At 49.3% G+C, this 12,839-nt stretch overlaps 1 protein-coding gene across 1 annotated transcript in view; it reads right to left on the bottom strand.

The window, feature by feature from the left end:
• Positions 1 to 3,115: 3,115 nt before the first annotated feature.
• Positions 3,116 to 12,839, bottom strand: part of LOC311329251 (uncharacterized protein) — a gene marked incomplete at both ends in the record, with an annotated part of 63,194 nt that continues 53,470 nt past the window's right edge. The window contains 2 exons of the mRNA XM_084463124.1: positions 3,116 to 3,157; positions 12,313 to 12,354. Of these exons, the coding sequence (XP_084319250.1) occupies positions 3,116 to 3,157; positions 12,313 to 12,354 (84 nt within the window). The remainder of the gene's footprint in view (positions 3,158 to 12,312; positions 12,355 to 12,839) is intronic.

The raw sequence follows: 12,839 nt of genomic DNA, 5'->3' as shown, positions 1-12,839 counted from the left end.
TAACCCTAACCCTAACCCTAACCCTAACCCTAACCCTAACCCTAACCCTAACCCTAACCCTAACCCTAACCCTAACCCTAACCCTAACCCTAACCCTAACCCTAACCCTAACCCTAACCCTAACCCTAACCCTAACCCTAACCCTAACCCTAACCCTAACCCTAACCCTAACCCTAACCCTAACCCTAACCCTAACCCTAACCCTAACCCTAACCCTAACCCTAACCCTAACCCTAACCCTAACCCTAACCCTAACCCTAACCCTAACCCTAACCCTAACCCTAACCCTAACCCTAACCCTAACCCTAACCCTAACCCTAACCCTAACCCTAACCCTAACCCTAACCCTAACCCTAACCCTAACCCTAACCCTAACCCTAACCCTAACCCTAACCCTAACCCTAACCCTAACCCTAACCCTAACCCTAACCCTAACCCTAACCCTAACCCTAACCCTAACCCTAACCCTAACCCTAACCCTAACCCTAACCCTAACCCTAACCCTAACCCTAACCCTAACCCTAACCCTAACCCTAACCCTAACCCTAACCCTAACCCTAACCCTAACCCTAACCCTAACCCTAACCCTAACCCTAACCCTAACCCTAACCCTAACCCTAACCCTAACCCTAACCCTAACCCTAACCCTAACCCTAACCCTAACCCTAACCCTAACCCTAACCCTAACCCTAACCCTAACCCTAACCCTAACCCTAACCCTAACCCTAACCCTAACCCTAACCCTAACCCTAACCCTAACCCTAACCCTAACCCTAACCCTAACCCTAACCCTAACCCTAACCCTAACCCTAACCCTAACCCTAACCCTAACCCTAACCCTAACCCTAACCCTAACCCTAACCCTAACCCTAACCCTAACCCTAACCCTAACCCTAACCCTAACCCTAACCCTAACCCTAACCCTAACCCTAACCCTAACCCTAACCCTAACCCTAACCCTAACCCTAACCCTAACCCTAACCCTAACCCTAACCCTAACCCTAACCCTAACCCTAACCCTAACCCTAACCCTAACCCTAACCCTAACCCTAACCCTAACCCTAACCCTAACCCTAACCCTAACCCTAACCCTAACCCTAACCCTAACCCTAACCCTAACCCTAACCCTAACCCTAACCCTAACCCTAACCCTAACCCTAACCCTAACCCTAACCCTAACCCTAACCCTAACCCTAACCCTAACCCTAACCCTAACCCTAACCCTAACCCTAACCCTAACCCTAACCCTAACCCTAACCCTAACCCTAACCCTAACCCTAACCCTAACCCTAACCCTAACCCTAACCCTAACCCTAACCCTAACCCTAACCCTAACCCTAACCCTAACCCTAACCCTAACCCTAACCCTAACCCTAACCCTAACCCTAACCCTAACCCTAACCCTAACCCTAACCCTAACCCTAACCCTAACCCTAACCCTAACCCTAACCCTAACCCTAACCCTAACCCTAACCCTAACCCTAACCCTAACCCTAACCCTAACCCTAACCCTAACCCTAACCCTAACCCTAACCCTAACCCTAACCCTAACCCTAACCCTAACCCTAACCCTAACCCTAACCCTAACCCTAACCCTAACCCTAACCCTAACCCTAACCCTAACCCTAACCCTAACCCTAACCCTAACCCTAACCCTAACCCTAACCCTAACCCTAACCCTAACCCTAACCCTAACCCTAACCCTAACCCTAACCCTAACCCTAACCCTAACCCTAACCCTAACCCTAACCCTAACCCTAACCCTAACCCTAACCCTAACCCTAACCCTAACCCTAACCCTAACCCTAACCCTAACCCTAACCCTAACCCTAACCCTAACCCTAACCCTAACCCTAACCCTAACCCTAACCCTAACCCTAACCCTAACCCTAACCCTAACCCTAACCCTAACCCTAACCCTAACCCTAACCCTAACCCTAACCCTAACCCTAACCCTAACCCTAACCCTAACCCTAACCCTAACCCTAACCCTAACCCTAACCCTAACCCTAACCCTAACCCTAACCCTAACCCTAACCCTAACCCTAACCCTAACCCTAACCCTAACCCTAACCCTAACCCTAACCCTAACCCTAACCCTAACCCTAACCCTAACCCTAACCCTAACCCTAACCCTAACCCTAACCCTAACCCTAACCCTAACCCTAACCCTAACCCTAACCCTAACCCTAACCCTAACCCTAACCCTAACCCTAACCCTAACCCTAACCCTAACCCTAACCCTAACCCTAACCCTAACCCTAACCCTAACCCTAACCCTAACCCTAACCCTAACCCTAACCCTAACCCTAACCCTAACCCTAACCCTAACCCTAACCCTAACCCTAACCCTAACCCTAACCCTAACCCTAACCCTAACCCTAACCCTAACCCTAACCCTAACCCTAACCCTAACCCTAACCCTAACCCTAACCCTAACCCTAACCCTAACCCTAACCCTAACCCTAACCCTAACCCTAACCCTAACCCTAACCCTAACCCTAACCCCTAACCCTAACCCTAACCCTAACCCTAACCCTAACCCTAACCCTAACCCTAACCCTAACCCTAACCCTAACCCTAACCCTAACCCTAACCCCTAACCCTAACCCCTAACCCTAACCCTAACCCTAACCCTAACCCTAACCCTAACCCCTAACCCTAACCCTAACCCTAACCCTAACCCTAACCCTAACCCTAACCCTAACCCTAACCCTAACCCTAACCCTAACCCTAACCCTAACCCTAACCCTAACCCTAACCCTAACCCTAACCCTAACCCTAACCCTAACCCTAACCCTAACCCTAACCCTAACCCTAACCCTAACCCTAACCCTAACCCTAACCCTCCTACAGTAGCTCTACATCACATTACACCACTGACCTGTGTCACAGCCCCCTCCTCGGGGGCCTGTACCCAACACATCATACAAATTCGTATAAAAGCATACACATAACCCAAAGCTATAAAGACGTACACATAGTCACAATGCATCACTCACCCATTCATGACCTCCCGGGAACCATAACACACCATACACACACTATAAAAGAACACACATATATACAGACTAACACAATAATTACAGACACATAGCCAAAACTGATTACTCACCTGCATCATGACCTCCAGGAACCACAGAACAACATACATGACCTGTAAAAGAACACACGTACACATAGTAAAACACAATAAATACACACACATAGTCAGAACTGATTACTCACTCACAATATGATCCTTGGACACCACAGCACACCATACACATCCTGTAAAAGAGCACACACATAGTCAACCATAGTAAATACATAACACATAATTGGGGAGGGAATAATGCGGCAGGCCAGTGCACCACAGACACACCAGTCGTTTCAAACCCAACCCAACACAAATACCTAACCCAGCCCGAGCCGTCGTTTTGTTCCCTCTCCTCCCCACCACTGATACACTCATCTTAAAACACCCCCCCCCCCCCCCCCCCCTTTTCCACCCATCTGCGTTGCTGTGCAGCCTCTCGCGCCCCCCCAGTCGGGGGCCCACCGAGATGACGACCAGCCTACAATCACTGTACAATACTCAAACTGTTACTGTCTGGATAACCTTGCCTGTGGTTTACTGTGTCTTGCTTACTGTGTGGTATTATAACATACATCCCCATGGGTACACACAGAACACAAATGTCCTCCTCCTATACCACTCCTACCCCCATTCCCCCCTCCCTCCCACCCTCTCCTACCCCCTCCCCCCCTTCTCCCCTCCTCCCTCCCCCCCTCCCCCCTGCCCCACCCATAACACTGTCCCCTACCTCCCCGCCCCCCACCTAACCCTAAGCCCCCCCACCCCAACCCCCCTCCCCCTACCCCCTCCTGGACCCTTAGTATACTACCCTACCCCCACCCAAACCCTAAACCTGACCCTAAATTCCACATCCCTTACCTGACCCTAATCTTGACCCTTACCCTAATTCCCCTCCCCTTATCCCCTCCTAGACCCCTAGTACACTACCTTACCCCTACCCAAACCCTTACCCTGACCCTAACCTCCCCACCCCTCAACTGACCCTAATCCTTACCCCCCTACCCCAACCCCCCTCCCTTTAAAACCCCCCCTAGACACCTTACCCCCCACCCAAACCCTAACCCTGACCCTAAATCTCCCTTTTCCTCATCTGAACCTAACCTGAACCCCTTTATCCCCTCCCAACCCCCCTCCCCTCCTAGACCATTTGAGCCCCACCCATATCCCTTGACCCTAACACCTCCCTCTACCCTTTACCTGACCTTAACCAAGGTCCCTCCACCAAATAACCCCTATCTTTTTACCCCCTCCTAGACCCCTAGGGGATTATGGAACAGTGACCCTGACCCCAAACCAACTCCCCTTCCAAAACAACCCCCTCCTATTCATCCCTCCCCCCTCCCTCCCCCCTCCTCCCCTCCTCCCACCCATCCACACACATTAGAACAATGGATTAATAACATCACATAGACTACAATTCACATCATAAACAAACTCAAGAAATATACAATAAGACCCTGAAAAGGAAGTACACACATACAATGAAACATTAAGGTACATTCACATAGTCACAATACATCACTTACCCACACCATGACCCCTCAGGAAACCACAACATACGGACCCTACAAGAATGAATAAGAAACACACACATAGATTAAAAAGGAATAAATACATACACATAATTACATCTCACCGGATCCCCTTCTCACCCACCCCATTGCAATCCACCACATCACATTTAGAAGCACACACACACTGCAATACACTACACAATCTTTGCCCTGTCTCACCATACCCGGCGGATCACACTCACAACACTATAAAACCTTTAATAAAGTCCTGTTATACTTTACATTTGTTCACTTTTATCCTCTTATTTTAACATTTCCCTTGTATATATTTTACATATCCTGTCTTTTCTATATATGCTTTTATCTCTTTTATATGAATTATACCCTCCTGTTTTGTAACATTTGCTCACACACACAAACAGAGGATCTACAAATATGGAGCATAATATACACCCACATCCAGCAGTTTTCCCGCCAAAATTCAAATATCATCATAGGGCACACCACCAATCACAAACACTCACCCTAATAACCCGGCCAATCAACAAGCACCACACCTGGGAGGGAGGGTTCAACCGCTCACCTCCCTGGACTACTAAAAGATCATCCAGCCCAGTGTTTGGTATCCCTCTGATGAAGCAGGAACACTGCGAAACGTCAGGGATAGCCTTTTTACTTTTTCAAGATTTATACTGTGATCTTAATCCTAGCCATTTGGCTATTTTATTACTTTTAACATTAAAGTTTTGATTTTATTGGAGAGGCTCTGCCGCTTTTTAACTGTTTGGATTACTGAAAAAGCTCTCAGGCCATTGGGCCCGGGGTCCTGGAACTGTCATTTTACCCTGGCTGGATCTTCTTAACCTACACCAGTACACCAGTTTGTCATCCGCAAGGAACAACCTCACCACCGGATCCAGACCAGTGGGGGACAGTCCAGAGCCTGCGCGCAGAGGGACCACGGGAGCACAGTAGACTACAGGACGGCGGTAAGAGCGTGTTTGGACAGCAAGCCAACACTACATCTTGACTTGCTGTCCAAATCTCTCCAATTCATTGTTATTATATTTTATGCATTATGTATCGCAGTGTGAATGTTGCAAATGTACGGGCACCAAACACTGGGCCCATCTCACACACACACACATACAGACACACACGCCCACTCCTACCCACACCAAACATACACCCCACACATTTTAATGCATATACACATAGTAGGCCGCAACAACACTACAGACCCCCACACTACACCACTGGATACATACAACACCAAATAGATGCACCCAGACACACACCACACAACTACACACAACCTAGACAAGCATACACCACATATAGGAACCATGAACAGGCACCACCTAGACACACAAACATTAGGGATAGACTCATCACATATGCACCACCACTAGGCCACGAACCGGATGCAGACACTAGGAAGCAAGCAAAAACATACTTTAAACTAATACAAGCAGTTCACCACAAGGGGGTAGCAGATAGGGCGGTGGAGGAACATATTCACCCCCCGGGCATGGTGAGACAGATCAATAGATTGACTGATTTCATCAAACCTGCAGCACCCACAGAAGCCACATACATACAGGTCACTGGGTGTACAAAAACCTGGTTGAATAGCATTATGGGTATTCTTCAATTACATTACCAATCTACTATCACCTCTCTCACACAGCCGCCACAGTTAAGGAATGATATAGCACTGCAAATTGCAATGGGATGGGCTGAGAAGCGGTACGGCCAACGACTCACCCACACTACAAGAGACCAGGTCAACACACTTTTACACGTCCTTCCATCCATCACACACGCAACACAACATACACACACACATGCACACACATCTACTTCTCCCCCTCCTGCTCATCCCAACCCCCTTCCCCCTCCCATTCCTCTCATCCCCTCTAACCCAATACCCCTCCCTCTCCCCTCTCCTCCCCTCCCTGTCCCCCTGCCCTCCCTGGCCCCGCCCACCCACTCAGTACCGCCGTTACCCATGTCTCTCTCCCTCCTCCATCCTAACCCCTCTTACCCTCACCCTACCACGGGTCCGTATCCTTGTCCCGCCCCCCACCCCATCCTAGCCCCTCTGACTACCCACCACCCATACCCAAATCCCATCCCGTCCTTCTCCACGGAGGATTTCCCACCCCTGCAGAGGAGGGGGAGACTCAGCCTGCCCAACAGAGGCAGGCCCACCACCAACATCATCACCAACCCCACCCAGGGCGGTGTACTACCCCACCCAGCCAACCCTAACCAGGGCAGGCGTGGGCCCCCCCCACCCCGACCTCCCCCACCCCGCTTCCAATGTAACGACCCTCCCCACCAGTCCCTCCCCACCCTGACCCCAAACCCTACCCCCCCACCTCCCCCCCAGGACCTACCTACAGTCACGTCTCCCCCTCACTCCCCTCAGACTGACGTAGCCCCTCCCACCCCAGTCTTGACCCGTACCTCCCCTGCCCCTTGCACCCCACCTAGAGTAAAGCCCTCCCCTCACCTGACCCAGACTGACCTGACCCCTCCTAACCCGACCTTGACTCTCCTCCCTCCCTCCCACGACCCACCCATAACCAAGCTCCCTCCCCACCCCAACCTGACTGACTTGATCCCTCCTATCCCAGCCCTGACCCTTACCCTCCCTTCCCCCCATACCTTACCCAACGATCCCCTGACCTCTTCCCCTCCTTCCTCCCTCCCCCCCTCCCTCCCCTCCTCCCTCCCCCCCTCCCTCCTCTCCTCCCCTCTTAAACCAACATCTACACTGATCTCACAGACCCCTTCCCTTACTTCACAACCCCTTACAGCACATACCAACACACTCTCACAACACCTTCTCACTTCACCTTCTCTCCCCCAAACAGAAGGGCAGGAGAGAGGATCCCCCTCTTCCCCTAAGTCCCGCGTACCACCCATACAAACTTCCACACCCAACTCATTCTCCAACACAGGTACTCCCCCTCAGACACTGGACCCTAACATACATTTACATAACATTTCAATACATTCTCTATCCCCCCTATCCATTCCCCCAGCTAATTTCTCCTTGTCCTTCTCCCCTGATGGCTCCTCCTCTTCCCCCCTTCCTGCCCCATCCCCCTCCTTACACACATCACCACCCAGCCACAGACCCATACCGGGACCCCTAGAGGCCCGGGTGGTTATAGGACGGAGGACAGAGAATGCAACAGACATATCAAGCACTAACAGGTACACAGCAGACATAACGCACACACCAGTACTTAATACACCCAACATACAATACACCCCACTAACCACACAACATATTTTTACATCTACAGGCGGCGCCGGAAGGGGGGAGAACTCCCCCAGCAGGCAGAGCAACATCACGGCAACCAACATCATGATGACAAAGGGGCATATTAAAGGGAAACCTCCCAGTACAGCCCAGTCTGAGCCAAACAAAAACCTGCCTGGGGGACTCTCCCTGCCAACCGACGCTGCCCCAGACACAGACACACACACATTGGTAAATACACCCACACATAGAAACATACACATACCCTCCACACATACACATACAAACACACACACACCCCTCACACGCCCACATACTAACACACATGCAATCACAAACACACACATGGACACACACACACCTACACCCACACATAACAACACACACATACCATCCACACACACACATACAAATGCACACACACCCACAAACATACACACGGACACACGCACATCTACACCCACACACACACACACACCCATACACACGCCCACACACACACATACACCCACACACACACTCATGCCAGCACACGCTACATACACACACACTCCTACCTCAATCACAGCACCCACATTACAGTGTCCCACAGGAAGCAAACCAGTTTATCACAAGGCAAGGGACTCCAGAAAAGTGCAGGATTGGAACATTCAGGCTCACAAACCATATCTCATCATCGGCGACTCCAACCTTCACAGAATACCACTATATTTTCACAACAGACTACAAATAGACAGTTACCCGGGGGCAAAAATCTGGCACATGGAAGGCATCATCACCAAAACACCCGTTGACCCCACAGTAGAGCTGCTTGTCATCTCGGTGGGCCTCAACAACAAGGATACAAGTGCCGAAAAGACCACCCGTAAACAAATCACATCTATGTACAGAAAATCACAGGAAATCTTTCCAAACGCCACCATATACATCCCTCTCATACATTTTTCACAACACTTGGACACACGGGACAAACACAATCTCAAAACACTCAACGAGCACATCCGGACTAAATTCCCTCACCTCACATGCATTCCACGGGAGCAGTTTTTCACAGAGGGTGACAACATACACTGGACGGGCATAACGGCATCTAAAATTCTCAGACACTGGTGGACACAATTGCACTCCCCCTAGCCACTAACCCCTCCACACATACATTCTAACCCACGGTGTGCACTCACCCCGCCCACCCGGACCACGCCCCCTCCCCCCTCCCCCACTCTGGGTTCACCTACTGCTGGACCAGAGGAGGGCGATAGACCCAACCCCTTTTCCCTTACAGCCTCCTCCAACATCCTTAACCTTTCTAAATCCTTTCACCCCACCCCTGCCCAAATTCAACTACTGGAGAGGGGATTGAGCTTCATCCCACAACCCACCAGCTTTGACCAGGAGGAACTTCAGAGGGATATCCACCACTACCACAGACGACTTAAAATAACTGACTATTTTAAATACAACACGAACGACGACCACACACCATTCATACACCCCTCCACCTGGGAGCCTGCATCCTCCCGGGTGGGGAAACCAATTAGGCGACTTATACACAACAACATACATACACTACAGATCTATCTACCCACACCAGACCGGACTGATAACATCACACATATAGAGAGGGAAGCAATCAACCAACTTAAAAACAACCCACACATAGTCATCAAACCGGCAGATAAAGGTTCCAAAATCATTATCATGGATAAATATCAGTATTTAATAGAGGCCAACAGGCAACTCTCCAACACAACTTACTACAAACACATAGATAACAGTATACAAGAACAGACACAGACCAGACTCAGACAACTACTACACACCATCTACAGCCACGGTTACATCACATACAAGCAACATAACTTCTTACTGGGACCAGACCAACCCCGACAGAGACTCTTTTACCTACTTCCAAAAATACATAAAGACCCAACTACATGGACCATTCCCTTTGAGGTTCCTCCTGGCCGGCCAATAGTATCAGATTGCAGCAGCGAATCTAACAACATCTCACAGTACATAGATCATTTCCTCAATCCCCTCTCCAGCAGACACCCCAGCTACCTGAAGGACACATATGATTTCATACATAAAATCAGGTCCATGGTCGTTCCCTCCCAAGCATACATCTTCACTATAGATATCGATAGTTTATACACTAATATTAACACACAAGCCGGACTAGCCGCAATACAGAAAGCATTTTCACGTCACCCAGACATTCACAGACCGGATAAAGAACTACTAACACTACTGGAAATTAGTCTCACCTGCAATAACTTTACTTTTGACAATAAACAATATCTACAGGTACAGGGAACGGCCATGGGCCAAAGATACGCACCCGCTTACGCAAACATATACATGGCTGAGTGGGAGAGAGAGGCGCTAGCAAAATGCACACACCTACCCACCATGTACTACCGGTTTTTAGATGACATCATAGGAATCTGGCCCCATCACTTAGATTTATTTACAGACTTCATCAACACCCTGAACACCCACCATGCATCCATCAAGATCAAACACACTATACACACACACAACATTGACTTTTTAGACACTACAGTTTACTTCCATACACATAGTCCCACACACAAAACACTTAGGACCAAAGTATATTTCAAACCCACAGACACACACGCATTACTACATAAACACAGTTACCACCCAAAGCATACATTTAGAGGAATCATCAAATCACAAATCATACGGTATCATAGAATCTCATCCACACAACAGCACTTACAGGAAGCAATAGGCATACTCTTCACTGCACTTAGAAAAAGACATTACTCCAAAAGATTTTTAAGGACAATAAAGAACACCACGCTGGCGTCACTCTCTCCCTCTCAGCCAACCCCCCATATACACACAGAGACACAACATACACACACACACACCAACACCTCTCACCCACAGAATGTCCTCCCCTCCCCCCTTCACCACCCCAACCAGACCAGACTGCACACTCACGGTCTGGCCCTAAGCCACGCCCCCTTCCCCTCCCCCTCCTCCTCCCCTTACCCTAACCCTGCCCCGCCCCCCCTCCCCCACGACCCTTACCTATGCCACACCCCTTCCCGCCCCACCCCACCCCCTCTCAGCAACCACGACCCAGACTCATACCTGAACCTGACAGTACACGGGACATCAATGGACCTGACTGACCCCTCAGTGGACCCAGACACTTCCCAATTGTCCTCCTCTATCCAGCAGCCCACACTTATCCCCCTGGTGGCCACTTTTTCACACAGCAGGACAGCTTTACACGCAGCACTTAGACACAACTTCACGGTAGCACAGCAGGAACACACACCACTCCAATCATACAGACTCATCACAGCATACCGGAAAAACAAGAATCTACAGGATATACTCATCAAGGCACAATTCACCAGGAACACTATAAAACCACCCGCACCCCTTAAGGAACACTTTAGACCTAGGAAATTCATCACTAACCCACACAGTCACACCTCTGCACCAATAGGGAACCCCCTCACTCTGGACACAACCAATGTAGTTTATATCATCACCTGCACACTCTGTCACAAACACTATATAGGGGAAACATCACACTCAATAAGCACACGTCTCAAACAACACCTGTATAACATCAAAAAAGGCACACTGGACACCCACCTCATCACACACTTTCAGGAACACACCGTCACACATCTCACCATCTGTGGTCTTCAGGCACAATCCTCCTGGACGGTGGGGCAACGGAGGGCACAGGAGCGCAGATGGATAGAAACATTACAAACAATAACACCCGGAGGTCTGAATGAAAAACTCTAATCATACATACAACAGGCCCCCCTGGGAGGGGAAGTGACAACAGGAAAATAAGAATACAAACTGGTCTCATCATAATACAACAACAACCCTCTGTTTACCTACACTCTTACCTTGTCTGGGGCCACTAACATTTATGTTTTTTATGCTTTTATATTCATATGTGTGATGTTTTCTTATGCCTTTTATCATTGTGTGGATGCATGTATTTATGGTTTTATAGCACTTATGTTTTATCTTCTTATGGCACTTATTTGACTTCTAGCACTTATTTTACTCAGCACTTGGGAGATCTGGCATCTCCCCCTGCATGGTTTTACCCCCACTACTAACCCCTGACAGCACTTATACCCCTGTGCCCCCCCTTTCCCATAGCCTCCTACAGTAGCTCTACATCACATTACACCACTGACCTGTGTCACAGCCCCCTCCTCGGGGGCCTGTACCCAACACATCATACAAATTCGTATAAAAGCATACACATAACCCAAAGCTATAAAGACGTACACATAGTCACAATGCATCACTCACCCATTCATGACCTCCCGGGAACCATAACACACCATACACACACTATAAAAGAACACACATATATACAGACTAACACAATAATTACAGACACATAGCCAAAACTGATTACTCACCTGCATCATGACCTCCAGGAACCACAGAACAACATACATGACCTGTAAAAGAACACACGTACACATAGTAAAACACAATAAATACACACACATAGTCAGAACTGATTACTCACTCACAATATGATCCTTGGACACCACAGCACACCATACACATCCTGTAAAAGAGCACACACATAGTCAACCATAGTAAATACATAACACATAATTGGGGAGGGAATAATGCGGCAGGCCAGTGCACCACAGACACACCAGTCGTTTCAAACCCAACCCAACACAAATACCTAACCCAGCCCGAGCCGTCGTTTTGTTCCCTCTCCTCCCCACCACTGATACACTCATCTTAAAACACCCCCCCCCCCCCCCCCCCTTTTCCACCCATCTGCGTTGCTGTGCAGCCTCTCGCGCCCCCCCAGTCGGGGGCCCACCGAGATGACGACCAGCCTACAATCACTGTACAATACTCAAACTGTTACTGTCTGGATAACCTTGCCTGTGGTTTACTGTGTCTTGCTTACTGTGTGGTATTA

This window comes from Borostomias antarcticus, assembly GCF_949987555.1.
Source record: "Borostomias antarcticus genome assembly, contig: scaffold_132, whole genome shotgun sequence".
In the NCBI taxonomy this organism is placed as follows: Eukaryota; Metazoa; Chordata; class Actinopteri; order Stomiiformes; family Stomiidae; genus Borostomias; species Borostomias antarcticus.
The sequence above is the reverse complement of the archived record's forward strand: the minus strand, read 5'-3'. Positions and strand labels throughout refer to the sequence as shown.